Here is a 25,031-nt window from a genome sequence, read left to right as displayed (position 1 = left end):
TGAGGAGCGAGGGGTCAACCGAACCTACAAGCTTCAAATAAAGCATCCTATGCTCTACCAATTGAGCTACGGCGGTGGTCATGCCACCGTACACTTCATCTGTGCATTTAAACCTGGAAGTTTAATTTCCTTGGCTTGATTGTTTGTTTGTACTAAGTAACGCCTTTCGTTCATTCATAGCGAGGGTCTCGTTCTGCTAGACTTGATGCCTTCATATAGTAGGCGAGGGACTATTGGTGTAGGTGCCAGCTCGTAAAAAGATCACGTGCTACGTGGCGCCAGCAGGCACTGAAAAAGAGTGTTTTACACTCGCATCATATACCCAATAAAGTGGACGGTGGGACGACCGCCGCCGTAGCTCAATTGGTAGAGAATCCGGCGCGTTATTCCAAGGTTGAAGGTTCGGTCCCTGCCGGCGGTAGGATGTCTTTTCGTTCACCTTATTTTCTTCAAATTTATATCGTAATTACTAAAAACAACACCTCGTACATCTTCCTTATCTTGACTGTCTCTTAGTTGTAATTAACGTCGTGTCTAACAAACAAAAAACGAGCTCTTAAAACATTTCCTGTTCCAGAAACTGTATTATAAATTCCCACAGCTCAAGAACACTAATTTATTTCCACCCAACAGCACTTCTCATCGTATGTTCAATAACCTCAGTGAACAACCCTTGCACGATAACTCTAAAGCCTTCAGCAAATCTTTCTTACCGACTGCTATTGAAATATGGAACGCGCTAGTTGAGGGTATTGTAAATGAACAAAATCGCAATTACGCGCCTTTTATCACGTTTTTTGAGCCCTTAGTCAGCCATGCTTCTTCATGTCCACCAGCTGTACTGCTCTTTTGAATATCATTTGTTCAACCAGCAGCACTGCCAGCAGCACTACCAAAGATGGTAGGCTTTTTACTTAAAATAAATTTTACGAACCTTTACGCAATCGCTGGTTTTTATGCTGCGTAAAATATAAGCAATATGATCCATATTGGCGATTTTTAATAGAAAAATAACATTTAGTGAAATGTGAAACTTTGTACCAACTGATTTTCAGGAAGTTACGCTGCAGGCAAAAGATTGTTTGAGACGTATGTAGTGCGAAATAATGAGTATAGCTGGCGGCAAATTTGCATAAAAGTTAATTTTCGCCCATATTTGGTCGTGAATTTAACATTGAGATTATTCTAGCAAAAATATGCTGGATAGCGCATTTACTGGCAACCTTCGATGGCTACTGACTGAGAAAGTTTTATAAAACTACTTTTTGTTTTGAGCGAGAAAAATATTCCTGAAGTTGTGTTCTCCTGGTATAATTCGTAGCAATGCGTCCGAGCTGTAAGTACAAAAGCGCGGCCGCGAAGTTTATCGCGGGACTTCTAGACAACAAAATAAGCTTTGCCCGTGCTTATTTAAATTATTTACTGGATAATAGAGCATGTTCGGTCGTCGTTCACACTAAGCTGCATATGCTCTACTCGGGCAGTGCAATAATAGTTGGCTCACACGTTCAGTGGAGCTTTCATAGCAGATAGGCAGTGTTTCCTGACTGTGTTAGGTAGGTTGGTTGTAAACTTTATTCGGGTCCGGAAGAAGATTGACCCCATTTTTATAGGAGCAAGACTGCGGGCCACAGGGAGAAAAGCTTACGTTCGGCGCGCAAGGCTGGCGTCGCTCGTACTCGGCTTTCCGGTAGAGTGGATCTTGACGTAGAGCTCGCATGCGCGCGGCATTCCACTCACGGTGATCGGCAGTATCTTCCCGTCGTCTTTTGTTCTCCCTTTCCTCGGCCGCATATTCTGGATCTGCTCGTCGCTGCCGTTGCCGTTCTCGTACAGCGACAAGCCTCGTTTCACGATGCGCTGCTTCTTCGGGGAGTACGGACTTTCTGTGCGCGTCCCATTCTGTTATACTCAGACTTTGCCGACTCGCGCGCGCGCGAACATTTCGTTTCCTCACCTAGAGCCGGCGACGCTACGCCAACCGCAAACTGGTCTCCGCTACAGTCGAGCCGGCTTCAACGCGCCGGTGCGATGACATCTCGAGGAGCGCATGCGCAGTAAAGCAAAGAATGCGCCGCGCCACCTGTCGGGAACAGACAGAACAGCCCGCGAAGCATGTTCCTGTACATGCGAGTCCGGCGCGAAATGCAGCAGGATCTATTCGGAGCCGAGGGACGCCCGAGCGCGCCCGAGCGCGCCAGCAGCCGTCGGCCGCGTCGGCGGTCAGCCGACTCCGGACTATTGGCGGCGAGATCGACCTATGGGTGGCAGAACCGTCGCCCCGTTAGTGTGGACGCGGGTTTCAGGCGGTGCGTGGAAGTGTACGAGGCTGCTGTTTTCACATCGTGATTCTGTGCTCCGCATCCGCAGAAAACTCTTCGTTTTCGATGCTGAGGTTTTGTTTTGTTGCCACAATGCAGTACATACTGCACAGAGCCAGGGATAAGCTACCATTTCTATCCCACCGACGCGGAAGCCCTTCGAGTTTGGCCCGTTAGGCTTCATAACGGCAAAACGCCTTCCAAGTACGCGCCAATTATGTGCAGCAAGCACTTCGACGACGGTGCATTAAAGCTTTCGCGGACGAGAAAGGATGGTGAGTAGTGAACGAAAACTTCGGTAATGTGTGCATTTGTGCTTGCTAATGCTGTGCACCACGAGCGTGAAGACGGCTGCAGTATGCGAACCCTCAGGGAAACTTCGTCAGGGGTGCCAGTCATGATTCCCTGTGCTTTCATTGTCATACACTTCCGCAATAAAATTAATCGAGAATCAATCGAGGAAGAAGAAGAAAATAATTCACGAAACTTAATTTTTGTCCTTCACGTACCGTCTGCGCTGCGAATGCAATGTTAGTTCGCGCTCAGCTGCGAGTCTGTTTAAGGTGTCCCCGAGCCCTATTGTAGTTTGCGCACGTTGCGTTGTGTTTACAGAGCTAAGAGAACAGTTCTCAGTGTCCCGCAGGGTAAATACGAGCACCGATACGCGGCATGTGTATATGCATGATCTGGTGCATAGTAAACAGCATCGTTTTGTGAGCACTGACTGGCCAGGTAAGATAAAAATGCGCGAGCGAGTTTATCGCCACTGCTGATCTTGATATATATTTTCTCGCTCTTTTTCTCTGCATTTAAGGGCTATCGCAGAAGAGATGGAGGCCTGACGCACTCCCGACACTGAACTTCGGCAATGAAGTCAATGTACATACCCTGGGGCAGCATGGTAGTTCAATTGTGGGGATAGGTCAATATTTCTGTTTCACAATGTACTTTGCGTTCTGTCCCCATGATTGGGGCAAGTCAGTTGCTGATAGAAGGGTTCTTACTTTATTGATGTTCAAGAGCACAACACAGTGCCTGCACTTGTGAGCTCTGCTGAAAGGAAAAGTAAGCAAAATGTTGTTCAGTCTACATTTAATATTTACTACGTGTCACTGATACTAAAAAAATTACAGGGTCCCTTATGCATTCGTCTAAAACGACTAGAAGGCAAAATGCATCGTTTTTTTTTGTTAAGTGCATGTATTTATTCCCCCCCCCACCCCCAACCCCTAGCAAGCTTTCTGCACATCACCTGGTTTAGCACTGCCTCCTCGATCGGCCCGCCGATCACGGAGGCAGTGCAAAGCGGCGATGTCATATAATGGCGTCACTATGACGTCCCAAAATTTTTCTATCTGTGATGTCATCACGTGTGACGTTTTTTTGTATCACTCGTGTTGACGCCACCGACGGTCACTTTTCGAGTTTGATGAGGCATCTAGGGCTTTCGCCTAAATAATGTGAAGTAGGGGGTTAGCAGAGCGCGAATCGGAAAGTGAGCTTCGCATGATGTAAACAAATCGTGATACGTGCCGCGACCAACTACATCCCAACAACTGCATGGTTGTACGGGCACTTTTGATTGGGTCAGGGCCGATACGGATAACATTTTTCGATATAGATAAACAGTGGTCGCTGCAGCAATGTCCAAAGTTATGCGGATAGAGTTTGGCACAGACATCGGTCCGACCGGGATGCGTAGACCGCGAGCATCGGCATTCCGATTGGACCTGATCACTATTAAGAGTGACCGTGTAGCAGAATCAGATCTGCATGGGCCCTGATCGTGATAACAGTGGCCGCGTGACACTGGCACTACATTCCCTGCAGGGCATGTTCAGTTCACTTCTGCTATTTTCGCATCGCCGGCCAAGTTCAGGTCGACTGATGTGGATCCTTCGTAAGCCCGGACGATTGCAACACGAATACGATAACGTGCACTGGACTGTCGGAGCAGCACGTGGACGCGACGGCCTTACATTCAGTAATGTGGCGCACTGCAACGACCTCATTGGCTTCAACGAGACACCTGACAACGCCCCCAACATGGTTAAGAATGGTGCTGAAAGGCAAGGGCACTGGAAACATAAATAGAACTCATATTAACCTCACAACACGTTAAAAAGCGACAAGCGTCTTTTGCGTGGTCGCTTCAAGCAAATGGTTTTCGCATCGATGGTTTACTAAATATTCGCAATGCCCATAGACTGTAGTGCCGCCAAGCGGAATTCAGGATCGTCCTCTCGAGGAGGGTAAGTAGAAGACAAAATGGCAGCACTACGCTGTCGCTCCCTTATTCGGCTGCGCTAGCCTCAGTGTTAACGCGTTGGCAAGAAAGGAACACTGCGACTTTGCATGTTTCCTGCATCACTGAACGAACCGGGCCCTCTGTGACACGAGAAATCTGATTCGCTCTTGCGAGACGCGAAGTTTTCATAAAAATACGTGGCAACTCGCGCTTTCAATGGTAGCCCAAAGCGTACACATATCAGCTTCGCGAGGTTTTCTGTAGCCACGTAGATTAGTTAAATGTTATCGTCTGACATTTTCAGTTGAAGATCGACGTATGTATACTGCGCGGTAGTAAACACGGACGACAAGAAGATGATACAAGATGATGTCCTTGTATCATCTTCTTGTCGTCCGTGTTTACTACCGCGCAGTATACATACGTCGATCATGAATCACCAACTCGCCCAATCGGTCACCTTGATTTGTTCAGTTGAAGCTGTTTTACTTGCATATAGCTCTCGTCAGTGTTTTTGTAGCGCATGAATCCCATAACATTGTACGCTGGGAGGTCGCACGGGCTCGCGATGTGCTCTTCTATAACTGAGTAGTCTCAAGTTGGCGATACGTTATAATAAGGCCTCTATGCTTTGTCAGGAAAGCGCTGTTATGAATCGTGCGAGCGACGTTTCAGTCATTCGAGGACGCGTCCGCTCCACGCCTTTCGTGGAGCGAACGCTCTCAACGCCGTCCGTCACCAGTGTGTTGGTTTCATAGCCAGCGCTGCGCTGCTTGTTCTTGTACGTTTGTTGATATGTGGCAGCACACTGCAAGCGAGTTGCTTGTTGACCGGTTTGAGAGCAAAATGCTCTCGGCGCCCAGACGGCTCTTTAATTGTAAACATTGTGACGCGGAGTGGTCGAAGTTGTTCGGCGGTGGAAATTCTTCAGATTGCTTTCAGCAGTGATGTTCAAAGAAACCATCTTGACGGCAGGGATTTAGAACGCTGTGAAAGAATATAGAAGGCTGTGAAAGCACCGAGAGTGACAGCGACGATGAACGATCAGCTGCTTACTCACGAGGAGCGAGTTGCTCTTCACGTCCCCTCGTGCATTAATGTTTTTTCATGCTCGTAAGTCACTCTGATTGTATTCATTGTATAATATCCTTGAGCGAGATCGAAATAAAAGGATAGTTTTTCTTGTGCATTGCATGTAGCGCAATTATTGTCGATATTATGGAGCGCCGCATGCCGCCAACATGCTCGAGCTCGATCAGCGAAGCAAAATGGTTAGAGCAATGAAACATGCATTCACGGCCACCATCCACACCTCACAGCTAACTTCTCCTGTATTTCACCGGTACCTTCCGAACGGCATTGTTGTTCAACGAACAGCATACGTGTGCATTATTTTCGATATTAGTTTTTATGTTGTGCTATTTGCACACGTCTAGAGTCTGAGCATGACTGTGACACTTGCGCTACTGAATTCGATGTTGCATGCTTGTGTTCCGTTTAAGAAGTAACTCCGCGTTCCTGACTGCGCAAGTAACGACGACGGCGTAATATGTTTGGAAACCATCAACACGTTAAACGTGTGGTCCCGTGCAGCAGCGATGACGCAACTCGCTAGCGGCCTACTTTTGCGGCAAGTCCGTCAGCCAGGATCGCTACGTACGACCCCGGAGTGCCGTTCAGTTCATACGTCAATTCTAGTTCATGCAGTCTTCCGTAGCACGCCCAGGATTTCGCGAAGCATCGTTGATGCGCGGTAACGGAGCTGAAATATAACCTTTCACACCGCAGCAAATATTTACGTAGCGAGCACTTAGCACTTTCCATGGTTTGGGAAAGTATTTTGGTCTCATATCCATTTCAGTGAAGCTCATGGCTTCATCCGGTGAAAGTGGCACGGGCGGTACGTCCGCACGTCCTATCTGTTTCCAAGCTAAGAAACGGGTTGACCCTCCTCCGGGCGCCATCTTGAATCGAACGGCGCGCCCCCTATAGTTCGTGGGCATTGCGAATAGCTATTCACGCTACGAATTTCCGTTGGTAAAAGCAAAGAATAAGATTTTGACAGGTTACTCGCCACGACCAAACCGCCGTCACCAACTTGTATCGTAAGATGCGAAGTACAAACACCGCATAGAATGCTGCTGAAGTGGCCACGGCTGACCGGCACCCACACTTCAGGGTTTCGTCCGTTCGCCGCTAGGCGCCGACAATCTCGCGGCCAATAGAGGGCTGTTTTTTGCTGACGCAACGTCGCCGTGACGCGCGCGCGCGCACGTCAACGTTACGCTGGAGTATAGGCGGCGCCTCCTCTATTTTTCAGTGCCTGGACGAACGCTCTCCTCGGGCCGTCGAGCGCGCGCTCCGCGTCCGCTCGCCGCTGCCGCGTGGTGGCGCTGTGCAAGTAGACTACGGGAAGCTGGCGCTGAACGGCCGCGCGTATCACGAAGCTCACGAATTCGTGTTTGCATCCGAGTTTAATTGCATTTGTGCTTTTTGCAGGCTTTCACAGGTACAGGGGGATGTTAAGAAACGCGAACATAGCGGCGCGCTGTTTTCATCACGCTCAAACCGTGGTGGCAATAAAAAGATGCTAGATGGTCTTTTATTGTGTCATGTATGACGTCGTGTTCTCATCAATCATCGAGGCTATAACCACTTGAAAATAGATGCGAAACAGCAAAGAAGTCAGCTGCCGCATGTTCGCGTCTTTCCGTCCCTGCTGTAAGTATTCCGCTGGCAGACTGTCAGGCCGTGCTGCCGGTTCGGTACTTGCACTCGAGTTTGATAGTATTCGCGTTTTCTTTTCTATTTCAGTCTATTGCAACCGCCCCAATGCCTTAGTATGTCATGCTGTTGTGTTCCACTCTGCAAATGGAACTGAAAGAAATCACGATTGCCTTCTTTTTATTTCCCTTCAGTGATAAAGAAAAAAAAATATCACGGGGTCTCTTATGCATTCATCTAAGACGAATGAAAAGCGAAAGCCATCTTCTTCTTTTCTTCTAGTCAATGTATTGAACATTTCCTGCCTCCCTTCGGGATATTTCTGCGTCTAACGTGGTTTTCTTACAGGCTCAAGGATCGGACGCAGTGCTTGCTTTCTGCACATCAGCGGAGGCATGCACTGCCTCCGTGATCGGCCCATTTTGACCAAGCGAAGATGTAATAAGACGACGTCACGTTATGTAACGTACGACGATGTCACAAAAATGTATGATCTGTGACATCATATGATGACGTCATCACGTAATTATTTTTTGCAACACTCGTGCTGACGCCGCCGACGGTCAATTTTCGCGTTTGATGAGGCATCTAAGGCTTTCGCCTTAATACACTGTTCGGCTGTCGTTCCATGAAATTCCAGCTGCCGTTGGTGTTCCGCAGAGGTGGCTTGCAGTAATTAGGCGGGATAATTGGTCTGCTAATACATCTTCAAACTACACTAGAATACGCAGCCGTCGTTTACGACGCAAAGATTTCATAGAATATAAGAAGCGGCGGCTTACGAAGGATGCAGTAGCGTCACTCTTTGCAGACTACCCTTCACGTTTGCAGCCCAAGGTAACAAATGAATCAAGCATGGCAAGTATCCCTAAACGTGACTGTGTTGCGTCCGAACAGTCAACGAATACATGTAGTACCAGTAGCAACGCTGCCTCATGATCGCCGCCATGTGCATGCAGCGCTGACATTAGGTCCCGAAGCTGAAGAATCGGAGCCCGTGGACACTACATGCGCTACCGGCGAAACAACCGACAGTCATTATGTACATTGTCACTGGAAGCAGCTTAGTGACAATTCATGCTATTTAGCGCATGAACACATCGCTTGCGTATAGTGTGATACACCAGTAGACGGCAGCACGCATCGGGGAACTTGAAGCGCCCAAGCTTTCAGTATTAGCTCTTGGCAAATGCTGCTTTCGAAAATCGAGTTTCAGAGAGCCAATAACCGACTCTCAGTCAAGCGAACGTAACGGTGACAAAACAATTTTCCGCGCATCACTGGCATGCGCTCTCTGGAATCGGGCTAGCAGACGACGCGCGAGGGTCTCGATCAAATAGCCGCGAAAGACACATGCCTAATGGGCTGGTTGCCCAGAACGACAAGTGTTTCACTGATTCCAGTTTACAAGTTTTCGTTATACTTTAAACAACGCGAATACAGCCGAAAACTGAACCATACAGCAGCTTCGAATGCTGCCACGGCATTCGTTTCCGCGAGCGACGACGCGACGGTGGTCTACTACGGTGGCGGCGCCCGGCGGCCAAAAGCCGCACTAACGCCGACGGTCGGTTCCCATTGCTAGAGTGACCTAGAATAGGGGGAGTGTCCAAAGCGCAGCGCGAATACATGGGACGAGCGAGGGCCTTTTGCGGTGAGCTTCCGCGCCGCGGCGCTGCCGTGCCGGACCCGTGGGCTTTCTCCGCGGCGGAAGCCGCGCCAAAGCGGCGAGCGTCTGCTACGCGCGTGATATTTTGGCCGCTATTAGCTAAAATTGCGGAAATTTGGGCAATAATGAATACTGCGTCACTGCGACATAATACTGCAGCGACTCATCACACAGAGAACGCGTTTGTTGGTTTGTGTGTTGTGAAACGGGGATTTTGTATATATCCTTTCAGCCGGTATGTCACCGCATCGCTCCACACTTCCGCGGCTGTTTGAGGAACGCATCCTGCGCGCTACTTCATCGTGAGAAAAGGCTCTTAACTTACTTTCGTGTGGAATGACGAACGTAAACTTGCTGCAGGAGAAAATAAACTGGAGATAACCAAGAGAACGTAGCACATATATGCACGTAGTAACTAGCTCATGCATGCTAACGCGTTTGCACCCTTCATATCCTATCTTTTATTTCGTGCATTCGATTTGTTTTACAAGGCTGCCTCCAACGCTCTGCTGTTTCAAGCCACTTCATGCGAAGCCGAATGTGTCAGTCGGCGTGGCCGCGGTACCAAAAGTAAAAAATTACTCGCGTAACTCGCGTCTCGTTCACTTGGTATACACGAAAACTGGCACGGAGGGGCACGAATGTATGCCCAAGACGACCGATAGGTCATGGCATCACTAACTTGACGTGCTTGCCATTTGTGTAACGACTAACAATAATAATATGGTGTGTGGCACGCAAACCCGCTTTCTGTAGCCAGAAATAATTCTGACGATGTGTGGTCTGACGATTTCTTTCCGTCAGGATTATAAAAAACGTGGTGGTCACCAATATAATTGTCAACATGTTAGACTTACCCATACATTTTGAAGAACTTACCGCATAGGTAAAATGTATGCGAAAAAATTACATGAAAAAAAAAACATGGTCCCTTATGCATTCGCCTGAGATGACTCGAAAACGAAAGCCATCTTTTTCGTCAGACGATGCATTAATCCTCCCTCGCCCCTCTCCGAAAGCTTTCTGCACATAACGTGGTTTCGGACTGCCGACAGGATCGAAGGCATTGCAAGCTTTCTGCACCTCACCTGCATTTACGTTGCCTCCGTGATCGGCCCCCGCTCACGGAGGCAATGCAAAGCGACCATGTCATGTGATGGCGTCATCATATGACGTCACGTTAAATGACGTCATAGTGACGGCACAAGTTCTGTCGACGTCATCGTGTGATGATTTTGTGCATCACTTGTGTTGGCTACGCGGGACTCCGACGGTCAATTTTTCGTGTTTGATGAGGCATCTAAGGCTTTAGCCTTAAAGAAAAGACAAACCAAAGAAAACGAAACGGTACAGTGCAACATCGTGTATGCCTCACTTTATATGTTACGAGCGATCGCCCGAAAACAAACGTGATTCTCAGTTCAGAGCAGCTGATTGCACGCGTCTGCGCGCGGGACAAAAGAGGCCTGCTTTACCCGTCCGGTCATCTCTTTATATTTATTCAAGAAATGAGCAGACTCGCTATTGAAGTACTCGGAGCTGCAGCACGAAACTATGGTGGACGCTATATTGAGGTCATCAGGAAAAAGCGGGAAATTGCGGTCGGGTGTCCTGTTGGCGCGCACTCAACTGCCGCGGAAACAATTGTATTTTATGTAACTACTCGTCCACATCCTAAAAAGACAGGGCGTGCAAACACGGACACAAAAAAGAAGTCAGGACACCACAAACGCCGACTAACAACTGAATACTTACCAACTAGCTCAGCTCTCTGTTATTCTAATCGTCTACGTCTTTTTGTAAAGTCTCTGAACCGGGCGAACGCTAACCTCCGAGAACCGTGAAAACATCTGACGTTGAGAATAAGTTGTTTGAAACTGTTTTCATTTCGCATGGTGAAGGCTTGAAGCAATGCACGCATCTCGCGCGAACGTTTCATACTGACGTTCCGCGATCCAATGCAACATGCGATATATATATATATATATATATATATATATATATATATATATACATATATCTGTTGCATTTTTTCAGGCAAGGTACATTAGGGATCTCTGCACTTGAGCAATTTTCTGAAGTGATTGAGATATTACACTAGCTTCTATGATATCTGGATATTTGTAAAGCATTTTCTATATTACGCCTTTTATGCAAAAGCTTTGGAATATGGTTAGTTTACATGGCATTGCTTTTCTTTCAAATATTTGCGCACGGTGAGCCTTGTACGCTACCTCAGAAGCAAAAATAAGCCAACACCATTGCGCTCGTATGGCCGTCTCTACTCTTCTTCTTTTTTTTCCCTTGCGTCTTCCCGGTGTGCTCCGTCCATAATGAATAGCCAGTGGAGGCTAATGAATTGTCGAATAAAGCGGTGTGCATATGGCTAGCAAACCAGTGGCGACCATGAGTAAAACGCTCGTAGTGTGAAGCGGTCACTGCGCGCAAGTATTTCAGCTAACTGCGCGTGCAATTTACTTTTTTTTTGTTACTCTTAATTCGAGCATGCGTGATGCTATTGCCCGACTACTCGTGCGAATAATGGTTTTTTTTTTCGTTTCTTGCTTGTGCGTATCCGCTTTGCACGTTTTTACACACGCACCAACGTTCTCGAACTCTGTGACCTGAACTAGGCCACGCTGATGCCGCTTGACACATGATTTTTTGCATCCTGTTGTTGCCCCTGCACTAACACAATGCTTAAAGATGGATAAGCTCCATTCCGCACCGTATTATAAAAGTTAAGTAGGCTTCAGGTGCCCTGTGTGGAAACGCAGCGCAAAAAAATACAGCGCGTAGCAGACGCCCCTCGCTTTCCGCGCGCTTCCCGAGCGCGGAAAGCCCACGGGTCCGGCGCAGCAGCGGCGCGGCGCGGGAGTTCACGGCAAAAGGCCCACGCGGGAGCCGGCGCTTTGGACACTCCCCCTATTCTAGGTCACTCTACCATCGCGCTCCGCTCCTTCGCCCAGGCACAGAAAAATAGAGGAGGCTCTGGTATAGGCGGTGCACAGCGCCTATAGGGGCGCCACCCAAAGCCGCGTAGCGGCGGCACTTGGAACCACAAGCGGGCTTCGTGCCGGAGGCGCCTACTTTCACTGCAGGCATGGGTGATGTGCGTGCACGCGATTTGACGCTTGTACGCGTTCCAAATAATTACTTCTGTGGTTACAGTGTGCGCCAAGGAACCGCACCTTATACTAGTAAACATGTGTCCGATTTCACAGCTTTACGGGATGACATCACCATACGCGTCAAGTGTTTGCCACAGATCATGGCCTCCAAGATCCGGCGCGCAGTCTCAGAGGCCATGCTCAGATGAGCATCATCACGCTTCCCTACAATGTGGCGCTCATCGTATGTAGCGCTAACTTCATAACGCCCCGACCGTTAATGGCTTCATTTGTTGACGTGTGGACCATCGTTTTCTATGGACACACCAGCTTCGTTTACATGCTGTGTGTTTTATAGCAGAATTTGAGGGAGCGCTGCCGCGCCGGCGGATGGTTTGTACATGTGCAGTCACGTGAAATGTCAGCGTTGGTAAAACTTCCAAACCAGTACTATAAACTTGAGTAAAACAGCACGTATAGGACTCCGGAAATAATTACGTCAGTTGGGTTTATTGGATCATTCGATATTACGCCGTTCAGAAAATGCTGGCGGTAGAGACTCATGTTCTTCGTAGGCTCCCAGGTGCTCCCATGCTCTCTTCAAGGTCCATAAGGTTACAAAGAAGAGGAAGAAGCAAGCAATTAGTTAAAAGTACATATTGCCAATATTCACAGTGTGAAAGAAAATGCGAATATTGGTTCATTGCCATTATTTTCAAAGGAGATACAAAACTAGGAATGATGCAACAAAAAATATTCACCAGTAACATGCAAAAGAAAAAAGTCACAGCTTTGCCGCAAGGGCGAAGCAATGAATGCGATAGCAAGAAATTGGAATGTCACACGAAGAACGAGAAGCAGCTCGATATTTTCAGCGCACCGCTGAAGCACAAAGAAGGACGCCCGAAAAGAAGGCACAGTCATGCACAGGGCAGCGTGAACTAACAAATGTCGCAGTTGTTACGTCGTTGTGCTTGAGTAACGCGCTGCAAGTGTCGACAATGGAGAATCAGATGTTCTTAGATATTTCTTTTCCTTTTAAACTGCGGCGCGTGGAGTGACCGCCTGCGTTTCCTGCACACGGGGGCGTCTGATGCAAGGTGTGCCCGGTGTTCTTTGTTTTTCTTTTCGTTCCACATCACGAGTGGGTACAGAAAAGGGGCACATTGTCGTGGACATCTGAAGGGCAGTTTTCAAATTGAATGAACATTGGGAGCGTTCCGTGATAGAATACACGCTCAAGCTCCTCCGAAATTTGTTAACCACCAGCGGTAAATGGTGCATACAAATAGCTCGCCGTTATTTCGCCGGCGCATGTATGGGCATGGTTGAGTTGTCTAATGCAGCAGGCTGAGGAGCGAGGGGTCAATGGTTCGAATCCCCGCTTGGGTGCTTCAGAATTGTTTTCTTCTAATTAATTTTTCTGTGTGCCTTTATATATATATATATATATATATATATATATATATATATATATATATATATATATATATATATATATATATATATTGTTACGCTCGAAGGAGACCGAGACGTATACGACTGGAGGGGCCGTTTATCTGGTCGCGAAGGTGAGCGCAGGAGCAGCCAACAGGTTGGATCTCCCAGCGTCGTCGTCTTCTTCCTAGCTGCCTCGGAGCGGCAAGCACGTTCACCGGCCTTCGTTTTCTTTGTCCATATGCGTAACATTCCTCTCCTCGCAGACGAAGGCCGCCGGGCGAGTCAGTCGGGTTGTCGCGGCGTGAAAAATTTCAAGCGGGCGACATGGACCACTTGGGTCTTGGCAGCTCGTCTACCACTCGCCGTAAGGCGAGCGACAGTATAGGTGACCTCTGTGAGTCTGGTGATGATAACAAATGGTCCATCGTATGTGGCTAAAAACTTTTGACATAAGCCGCGTTTCCGTGTAGGAGTCCACAGCCAGACTAAATCACCGGGTCGATAGGTTACAGGTCGGTGGTGAATGTCGTACCGTGCCTTCGCTCTGTCTTGAGATGCCAAGGTGCGTAATCGAGCTATACGACGCGCCTCTTCAGCAAGGCAGAGGGTCTGTGACGTTTTCGTGATTACAGAAAGGGAAAACAGTGTCGATTGTGTGCCGGGGTGGACGAGCGTACAGCAAAAAGAAAGGGCTATAGCCGGTAGTCTCGTGCTTGGCGGTGTTGAATGCATATGTGATGAAAGGTAGCACCTCATCCCAGTTCTTATGGTCGGATGAGACATACATAGACAACATGTTGATAATTGTCCGGTTGGTGCGCTCCGTAAGCCCATTCGTTTGTGGATGGTCGGGTGTCGAGTGACGCAAGGGGGATTCACATAAACGAAGAAGCTCCTCCACGGCATCCGCTGTGAATTGTCGTCCACGGTCGCTGATGATCACGCGAGGTGGGCCATGTCGGAGTATGACGTGTTGCAGCAGGAACAATGAGGCGTCATTGGCCGTTGCAGAGGGGACGGCCGCCGTCTCGCAATAGCGTGTCAGGTAATCGACACAAACTATTATCCAACGGTTGCCCTTAGCCGTTTTTGGGAAAGGGCCCAGGAAGTCGATGCCCACTTGTTGGAAAGGTGTGCTTGGAGGTGGCATCGGCTGGAGGAGACCAGCTGGAGCAGTAGATGGGCGTTTATGGCGCTGACACTGCATGCAGCTGGCCACATACATCTCGATAGACTTTTGCATTCCAGGCCAATAAAAACGTTCCTTAGTCCGGTGGAGCGTCCGCGCAGAACCTAAATGTCCGGAGGTAGGGTCGTCGTGCATGGCACCCATAATGGCTGTGCGAAGGCTCTCCGGCACCACCAGAAGAAAACGTACGCCATTGCCAGAAAGGTTCTTCTTGTACAAGAGTCCATCGCGCATGCAGAAATGGCGCGCATTAGTAGAGGCGGACGTGGTGTTGAAGAGTGGTGCTAATTTTGCGTCCTTTCGCTGCTCTACTTTGAAACTGTCGAGGTCTGGAAAATTAGGCGACACAGAAGCTATAAGGTGGTCAAAGTCATCGGCGTCACAGTCCGTAGTGCTGAGTGGCATACGCGAGAGGCAGTCCGCATCGGCGTGTCGTCGGCCGCTCTTGTAAGATACGGTGAAGCTGTATTTTTGCAGCCTAAGCGCCCAGCGCGCAAGGCGGCCACAAGGGTCGCGAAGGTTGACTAGCCAACACAGCGAGTGGTGGTCAGTGACTACTGTGAAGGGTCGCCCATACAGGTAAGAACGAAACCGCTGGATCGCAAATATTACTGCCAGGCATTCTTGTTCCGTGACAGTGTAATTCTGTTCGGGCCGGCTTAGTGAGCGACTTGCGTATGCAATGACGTGTTCGCGGTCACCGTAGCGCTGGACTAGGACGGCACCAATACCTACGCCACTGGCATCCGGGTGAAGTTCCGTTGGGGCCGACGGATTGAAGTGCTGAAGGACAGCTCGTGACGTCAGCAGAAACTTCAGTTCACGAAAAGAAGACTGGCACTCCGGAGTCCACTCAAAGGGAATGTCCTTTCGTAGCAGGCATGTGAGGGGGTGCGCGACGTCAGCATATTTGGGAATAAAGCGGCGGAAATAGGAGCAAAGCCCCAGAAAACTGCGGAGCTCCTTGACAGAGCGCGGTGCATTGAACGCTTCAACGGCTGCTGTCTTCTGGGGATCGGGGCGTATGCCATCCTTATCGACGAGATGCCCGAGAACGAGGGTTTGGCGGTCTCCGAAGTGGCACTTCTTTAAATCTAGTTTAAATCTAGGCCAGCGTTTCGGATGCAGTTCAGAACTATATCCAGACGCGAGTTGTGCTCACTGAATGTCCGGCCAAAGATGACGACGTCGTCGAGGTAGCACATGCAGATGTTCCACTTCAAGCCGCGTAGAATGGTGTCCATAAATCTCTCGAACGTCGCCGGAGCGTTGCACAGGCTAAAAGGCATCACATTAAATTCAAAGAGCCCGTCAGGGGTAACGAAGGCAGTCTTTTCCTTGTCCTCAGGACGCATCGGAATTTGCCAGTAGCCGGATCGTAAGTCTACTGAGGAAAAGTAAGAGGGCCGAATGTAGGCAGTCTATTGCATCATGAATACGTGGGAGTGGGTACTACGTCTTTTTTTGTTACGGCATTCAACCGGCGATAGTCCACGCAAAATCTCCAAGATCCATCTTTCTTCTTAACGAGAATCACTGGAGCTGCCCACGGACTGGCTGACTCTTGTATGACTCCCTTTTTCACCATCTCCTGCACTTGATCGTTGATAATTTGGCGCTCTGATGGTGAAACACGATATGGCTTTTGTCGAATCGGATTGGCCGAACCCGTGTTGATGGTATGGTGTGTCCGAGACGCAGGGATGGAGGGTATGTTCTACATCTGCGCAAAGTCGAATACCGACACGTGCTTCGAAAGCACACCCACTAATGTTCGCCGTTCGCTTGTGCTAAGGGACTTACTTATCATTGACAAAAGGGCCGTTTCCGCACTGTGACCTCCAGGTTCTTCCGGCACATCGTTAGTTCGGCCACCGATAAGGGCGCGTGTTCTCTGCTGACCCAGGCCAATTTCAAACCGCCTGGTAACATCACGGGCTCTGAAGAACAGTTTACGGTCCAAAAGCCAGTGCGTCCGCTGTTGATAGACACCACACAATGGGGAACCAACACATTCTTCTTCACGCAGTTAACGTGTACGGGCTCTACGCTTGCGTCGAAGCTGTCGCAATCGGCGCCGCTACAGACAACAGGCACACGAACGGTAGATGACGCGGGTATGACAGTATCGCCACAAACACACAATGTAGTTTCGCCTTCTACAGGGTTTTCCAGGAGCCCTGATGGAAGACCACTCACAAATATCTTCCCTGTGCGGCAGTCGACAGTGGCATCCACACTCCCGCAAAAAGTCAATGCCCAGAATAACGTCATGGGTCGACCGGGGAATAATCGCGAATTCCGTCGTAATAACATGACCTCCCAAAGACACGTCAGCACTGCACACACTAATAGGACGCAACGGCTCGCCACTCACTCCGCAGAACTTTGAAGTTTCGTCGTACTTAAAAACAACTTTGCGCCCTAACACGTCTTTAAAAAGAACACTCATTACGGAAATCGTCGCCCCTGTATCCACCAGGGCCATCACAGGCACATCATCCACAAGAACACGCACTTTGTTTTTGAGCATCCACACAGGAGGTATTTCTCCTGTGTGGATGCGGCCCCTCCAGTCGTATACGTCTCGGCCTCCTTCGAGCGTAACAGAGTGGTGGAGGTGCTGGGTACGCGCTCAGGACGACGGAACCATCACTGCTGCAGCTTCGTCGAAGCCGTCGACTCACCGGCCTTCGTTTTCTTTGTCCAGTATGCGTAACATATGCGTAACATATATATATATATATATATATATATATATATATATATATATATATATATATATATATATATATATCCGGGACATGACGGGTACGGCAAAAATCATCTGAGAGTGTCCATATAATTGCTATCGCAATACAAGAAACAGCAGTAGGTAGCACCACGAGCAAGAATAAAGAGAAAAACTTGAAGGTTTCAAAATTTACCCCATGCATTACACAACTTTTATTAATACCATGAAGTCCTGTTACGACGCATTCAAAACGAGGTTCAATGTGCTGTGGAAAGCGTTCATTCTAAAAAGACAGGGCGTGCAAACCCGGACACAAGAAAGAAGTCAGGACACCACAAACGCCGACTAACAACTGAAGAGACGCACAACGGCTGAAAAGAAAGAAGGCACGAAAACCTATCTGCGCATGCCCATCCAACAGGCGAACCTATCAATCCGGCACGCGTGGCGGTCTACGTGGAACATAACTGTTAAGGCATTTGATTTCACCTTTATGCAAGTTAATCGACGGTTCGCTCACGCATGCACTACCACTATTCTCGATATGCCACGCTTCAACCATCAGGCGCGTTTCTTCATTTCTGTGCCGGTACAACACTGCGCATTCATCGAATTTCGGCGTGCACTTACAATCTCGACAATGTAAAGGTAGTTTAGAAGGTGAGCCTCCTATTAGCGATCTCTTATGTTCCAATCATCTCTGGTTGATGCATCGGCCCGTCCGTCCTACGCAGAAGCGGCCGCAGCTGAAAGGGATCTTATACACCACACTCGTACGGCAATCAGTGAATTTGTTGGTGTGTTTTACGAAACAAATATCGGTCCCCTTCTTGTCTTTTACTCGCTCAATCTTCCTCTGCACAGCGGCACAAATTTTACCTAGCTTATTGGCAGCCGTGAAAACAACATTAACGCCGTATCTACTTCCTACTTTCTTTAGTCCGTGAGATACGCAATGAATGTACGGTATACCTACGACACGTTTCTTTCTATCGCTTTCTGCAACCTTGCTCGGACTTAACACAATGGACTTCTTTAAACGTTCAACGAGAGTGGCCACTGCATCTAAGAGACGCGTAACCTGTGCGTTAAAGCTATCACTCATTTTGTGCTCACGCGTCTTGGTGAGGGCTGACTTAAGGCAAGACATGGCGATGCCGTTTTTGACAACCTTCGAGTGCTTCGACGAAAAATTTAACAGCGGTTTCGAAGATCTAGGAGAATACTGCCAGCACACGTGATTCTTTTGGAACGTTAAGGAAATGTCTAGAAATTGTATTCCATTATTCTGAGCCACCTCTTCAGTAAAGTTCAGCCCTCCTCCATTTAATTCAAAATTTTCGCTCACTGAAGTTACTGTCGTTTCAAAGTCCTCACCACTACAAAAAATCAAGTAATCGTCCACATAACGAAAAACCTCAATAACCGAATTACCTAAGGCGCCTTCCATAAGTTTGTCAATCTTGCTAAGGTATAAATCGCGAAGAACTGAAGCAACCTTAGAACCAACACAGATTCCTGATTTCCGCATATGAACACCTTCCCTCTAACCTACCAGCGTCGACTTAAATACATGGAAAGAATTTCTAGAAAATCCCCGGTAGAAACACCACATTTATCGGTGAAAACCGTCTCGTGCCCCTGTTCGTTAATACATTCATTAACACATTTTAACAAGTCCTCATGCGGCAAAGAGTAATACAGGTCTTCAATATCCATACTAAAACCTTTACAACAGCCGGGGTTCTCCTCTGAGAGGAACTGAACTAGCGCCTGAGAATTACGCATACGAAAAGGGTCTGAAAAACTCAAAGAGGTTAAGCACTTCTGCAAATAACTAGATACAGCGACTTGCCAGGTGCCTTGCTCTGAAACGATTGCTCGAAACACAATCTCGTTCTTATGTGTTTTGGCTGAAAAAAACAATTCTAAAGTAAGTGATTTAGCTTTCTTGACATTGCAAGCTATTCTCTCAGGGTTATGTCTTAACAAAAGGTCGACAGCACGTTACCTAACTACCGATGGTTTACGTTTTACCGTCCTAAAATTCTTTTTTTATGGATGTTAATGCTTTTTCTGAGAACAAACTTTTCCGCCGTTGTGCGTCTCTTCAGTTGTTAATCGGCGTTTGTGGTGTCCTGACTTCTTTCTTGTGTCCGTGTTTGCACGCCCTGTCTTTTTAGAATGAAAACTCTTAAAAGTGTTGCAGGATCTCTTCAAGAAGAGAAATGACGTCATGGCTTAAACTTCCTGAAGCTCTAGCACTGAGCGACGGCGTTCACTTGTGTGGCATTGTAGTGAAGCAAGAGTGCCTGGACACGTTATTGTCGTATAAATGAGGCCGTGCTCTTTGCTTTTACGCGTTAACAAAGAATGGCGCTTTTTTGTTCTTGCTTCCGTCGGTACACAGACACTCGGCTTACGGAGGTCAACTGTCTTACAACACCCGAGCAGTGCCCGGCTGATTGCCAGAGCAGAGAGGCTTCGGAGTCCTGCTTTGCCTGCGAATGTGCAACTTCGGAAGGCGCTGTGCAACCGGCTCTAGGTAATGTGGCATATATCTACTCAGCGATTTATGGCAGCTAGAATGTCACACGAATAAGCCTCGCGTTTACAAAATAGTTCCTTGAGACGCTTTAAAGTGGGCCTTGCTTTTATGACGTAATTAAAGCGTTTGAAAATAGCATGACGAAGGGCATATCGATAACACAGCTAACTTTAAACAGCAAAGCTATTCAAACCGGCAGAAAGATGTCCGTAAACAAAGCCGCCGCCGAGCCGTCGCCGCAGCAGCCGCCACAGCTGTGTACGTACGTGCGCACTGGCAGAAAGCATGCCGCGGCCGCGTCCCGGCCGTGAGCACCTCCGCTCGGGGAGGAGGAGGGCGCATCGCGAAGCGATCGGACGCGACGCACATCGGCTCCGTCGTTTTTCGGCTGGAGCCGTGGAAATTTAGACGGTACTCCTCTAAAACCTGTGCGACTGCATCTGGAAAGTTAGCAAGATCCTGGAGACACCGATCTTACCCAGGTACGCCCAACTTTCGGCCATTTCGAGCAACTTTCGCACCACCACGTAGCGGCCGAGCTGGGCCTCACGGCTCCGGCTCCCCCGCTGCTGGACGCGGACACGCCCATCGGCCAACCTCTCAACATGGCGCTGCCTGAACAACGCGGCTACGACCCCACGACTCTGTCGTGGTCGTCTGTCCCTACAAACCAACCAGAGGACGGCCCATCCACCATGTCAGCGGAGCAAGCCGACATTTTTCAACTCGTCGAAGGCCGGCGTCGCCGCCGAAAGAACACAAAAGGAGAGTCTACGCCCAAGACTCCTCTCAACAATCCAGCCTCCGGAGACGCTTGCGCTCCGTCTCCTAAACCTCCACAGAAGACTTCGCCACCAGTCTCCAAGTGGACGCCGAAGCCAACGGTCAGGATGAATCCTGACGACTACGTGATCGTGCTCAAGCCACGCATTACGGTCGCCCTCAAGATAGCCTTTCAACAAGGTGAGCTCGGCGCTGCCATTTCCCAACTCATCGGAAAGCAGCACATGAACGCCATCACAATTTCCCCCAATTGGGAACAAAACATCATTGTCTGTGGGACGCAGAGCCACGAGGTAGTTCAGAAACTGCTAACGGACTTTCAAATCCACACCAGCAAAGGTCCGCTTCCGCTTCACGGACACCTCAAGCTCACCGGTGACGTGTGTCGTGGCGTGATTTCTGTGCACAACCTCGAAACCAGTGCGTCCCTGAAACGTAGTGTGCAGTGGCGAGGTGGTGAACTGGTCTATGCGCGCAAGCTGGGGAACTCTAACGTAGCTGTATTGACATTCGCGGGACGTAACGTTCCGCGTTACGTCCACTACAACGCAGAACTGACTCCCGTCAGGGAGTACAAGAAGACAGTGCCAGCGTGTCACCGTTGCGCCACACTGGGGCACCGGTAGGATATGTCCCAACCCGGTCAAAGAAAGATGGGGCCTTTGTGGCCAAAACGGGGGTGCTGATACTGAGGAGATGATCCCCCACGAATGCGACCCAATGTGCATAGTCTGCAGGGGCCCGCACCTCACCAGCTCCCGCGAATGCACTGGGAAATTCATCAAGCTTCAGCAGCCAGGGCCCAGGACATCGGGGTCCCCAACAAAACCGAAGCGCCAGCCGACTGGCAAGGCGCCAACCCCCGGCAAGACAGCAACAGCAACACTGCCGTCTGGAGCGGCGGAATCCCGAGCTCTCAGCGCTCCATCTGGCGGCGCTGCCCGCGACCAAGACAAGGTAGGCAGCTGGGCGGAGATCGCCTCCTCTCACTCTCCTCCTTCCTCCTCCCCCACAAGCACTGCCGAAACACAGGAACTCAGGCGGGAGCTCGCCCTTTTGCGAGCTCAAAACGAAAAACTAGCCAGCGAACTTCACTCGCTCCGAACCCACCCCATTACTCCGCCCTCCTCAAGCGAAGAGGAGGAATACATAACAGACAGGGAGATTCCTACTACTGCAGAGAGTCGCGTCGTGGCCCTGAAGACCCAGGTGACCGCAATAGAAACGCAATTGGCTGACCTCCCCCAAATTATCCACGACACCATCGCGCGTCAGGTGGAGATTGTCATCACACAGGTGACACAAGCCGTAACTCACATTATCCAAAAATGGATACAAGACAATCCACGCGTCCTTAAACGCGTAGGGCCCATTACGGACGTTAACCGCACCTCGAAATTTAACAGAGTCACTCCCGATGAATCTGACTTCACTGAAGACTCCGGCACGTCTGCACCAGGCGCTAGCAGACTGGGTAGTCTTAACAACGCAACCCCACCCTCCGTCTCCGACCATGGTCCCCAACCCTAAGTCGCGAGCCAGAGCAACTCAGCCGCTTTTACTAACACAGCGGAACTGCAGAGGTCTCAAGGGCCGCAAGAAGCGGGCTCATCTCCGCCTTTACCTTGAGACCTTTGAGTTCCTCGCTGCCGTGGTTGCCCTTCAGGAACCCGGCACCGACGTCAAACTCACAAACTACACTACATTTCAACATAACCCGCAGACATGTATACTCGTTCACAAGCAGTACACTGCGCAGGAGGTCACACTCCCCACAACACCGCTTTTTCCATACACGATGGTGTCGCCAATAAAGCGATCTGACCCACCTGTGCATATTCTAAACATTTACTGCCCCCCGAAACTTAAGAACGTTACTTTCAGCGAAACTTTTGCGCAAGCTATGCAGGTGGCGGGAAGGGACCCCCTCCTGATCGTTGGCGACTTCAATGCACCGAGCAGGTTATGGGGGTACCCCCGGGAGGACACGCGTGGGAGGAGGCTTGCGGAACTTCTTTCCACGCTTGGACTCACCCTCCACACTGATCCTGCCAACTCAACGCGTGTAGGCAATTCGATCCAACGAGACACTTGCCCGGACCTCACAATTACACGCAACATACGCCATGCCGACTGGCTGAATACTCAGGACACTCTCGGCAGTGATCATTGTCTAATCAACACAACCATCTACATGCGTCCCTTGAAACGCCCACTAACACAAGCCCGTGTCCCAGACTGGACGACGTTCCGCACCTCTCCACCTATAGTAGACCCCCTTCAGTCGGGATACGACACCTGGTCGAAATCGCTTACGTCTACACTCAAGAAACACGAACGGCAGGTACAGCTCACGGAAACACAAACGGACGTGGACAACCACCTCCTCCATCTTTGGGAGGCCCGCCGCAGCCTCACCAAACGATGGAAAAAACAGAAACACAACAAACGCCTCAAGAAGCGCATCCTCGAACTAACGCAGCAAGCTGCGGAATATGCTGCTCAGCTAGCCGACACTAACTGGGTGGACCGGTGCAACACGGCTGCGCGCCAGATGTCTGGCCGCAATACGTGGCGCCTGTTCCGCGCTCTCATCGATCCAACACAAACACGCACGGAAACCCAACGCCACTTACATAAGGCCATGCACAACTTTACAGGAACGACAACAGAGCTAGCGCACACGTTCAGGGACCGATACTTGTGCACCAACAAGGACCCCCGGACAGCCGCGTGCTCTTACGCAGGCAAAGAGAACACGCAGCTGGACACCCCGTTCCAGCTCCACGACCTCCGGGCGGCTTTGCGCAAGATGAAGCGTTGCACTGCACCCGGACGTGACCAGGTTACGGTCAAGCTCCTGGCCAACCTTCCCGATGCAGCTTACGCCGCGCTCCTCAAATACATCAATTCTATTTGGGATGGAGAGACTCCTCTCCCTCTTGACTGGAAGTCAGCTCTCGTGACCTTCATCCCGAAGGCTGGAAAACCTATTGACGTGGAGAACCTTCGCCCCATCTCCCTCACGTCTTGTGTCGGCAAGCTGATGGAGACGATGGTGCGCGACAGACTCTCCGACTTTCTCGAAACACAGCACATTTTCGCGGACACCATGTTCGGTTTCCGTCCTCATAAGTCAGCACAGGATATACTTCTGCAGCTCCACCATGACATATTAGATCCTATTGAATGTCCCCACAATGACAAGGTAGTCCTGGCCTTGGATCTTAAAGGCGCATTCGATAATGTCAAGCACGAAGTAATCCTGGACCACCTCAGCCATACCAACTGTGGTTACAAAACATTCAACTACATTAGACAATTTCTTACAGACCGCCAAGCTTACATACGAATACAAGGTGAGGAACACGGGCCATACACCATCGGCTCGAGGGGAACACCTCAAGGCGCGGTCCTGTCTCCCCTCCTCTTTAATTTGGCATTGCTTCATCTTCCTTCCAAATTGGCTTCTCTGCCCGGGATACATCACGCTCTTTATACGGATGATATCACAATCTGGGCCACGCAAGGCAACCTGGGCCACATGGAGTCGTGCCTGCAAGCAGCGGCGACCGTAGTCGACGAATACGCGACCAACTGTGGACTCCACTGCGCCCCAGCTAAATCAGAATTTGTGCGCGTACGTCCCTCCCCTCGGGACACAACTCAGCTACGCATCAGTCTCTCCTCGGGACCGATCCGTGAGGCCAAGGAGATCCGCGTCCTTGGCCTCTTCATACACCACCAACGCAGGGCCGACACCACCCTGGCCAAACTTCGCACGGTAGGAGACCAGGTGGGCCGTATGGTACGCCGGGTCTCGAACAAGCGGGGCGGATTGCGAAGCAGGGATGCACTGCGGCTTGCCCATGCTTTCGTAACGAGTAGAATTCTCTACTCGACCCCTTACTTGCACCTGCGCAAACTTGATGTTGACCAACTGGAGGTCATCCACTGAAAAGTCATCAAGCGGGCTCTCGACCTCCCGATCACCACGTCCAACCAGAGACTTCTGGCCCTGGGCGTGGTGAACACCTTCCGAGAGCTTCGAGAAGCCCACCTCGTCAGCCAATACACGCGTCTTGCACTGACCAATTCCGGTCGCCGCGTCTTGGACCGGCTGCACATCAAACACGACTACCACATTGAGGAAAGGGTGAGAGTTCCAGAGCCCTGGAGACGCGCCCTCCGGGTCCGACCCCTTCCCCGCAACATGTCCAGAGAAGACCACAGTGGTCGTCGCCAGGCGCGCGCGGAAGCGTTGC

General features: G+C 49.8%; 1 protein-coding gene across 1 annotated transcript in view; it reads left to right on the top strand.

Moving 5' to 3' along the window:
* The window catches only part of LOC119389414 (papilin), a gene marked incomplete in the record, with an annotated part of 1,122,639 nt that overhangs the window by 453,676 nt on the left and 643,932 nt on the right, over positions 1-25,031 (top strand). Inside the window, 1 exon segment of the mRNA XM_049412048.1 lies at positions 19,846-19,980. Within this exon segment, the coding sequence (XP_049268005.1) occupies positions 19,846-19,980 (135 nt within the window).

This window comes from Rhipicephalus sanguineus, chromosome 1 (assembly GCF_013339695.2).
Source record: "Rhipicephalus sanguineus isolate Rsan-2018 chromosome 1, BIME_Rsan_1.4, whole genome shotgun sequence".
NCBI classification, from domain to species: Eukaryota; Metazoa; Arthropoda; class Arachnida; order Ixodida; family Ixodidae; genus Rhipicephalus; species Rhipicephalus sanguineus.
Note: the sequence above shows the minus strand (reverse complement) of the source record. Positions and strands in the feature narration are given on the sequence as shown.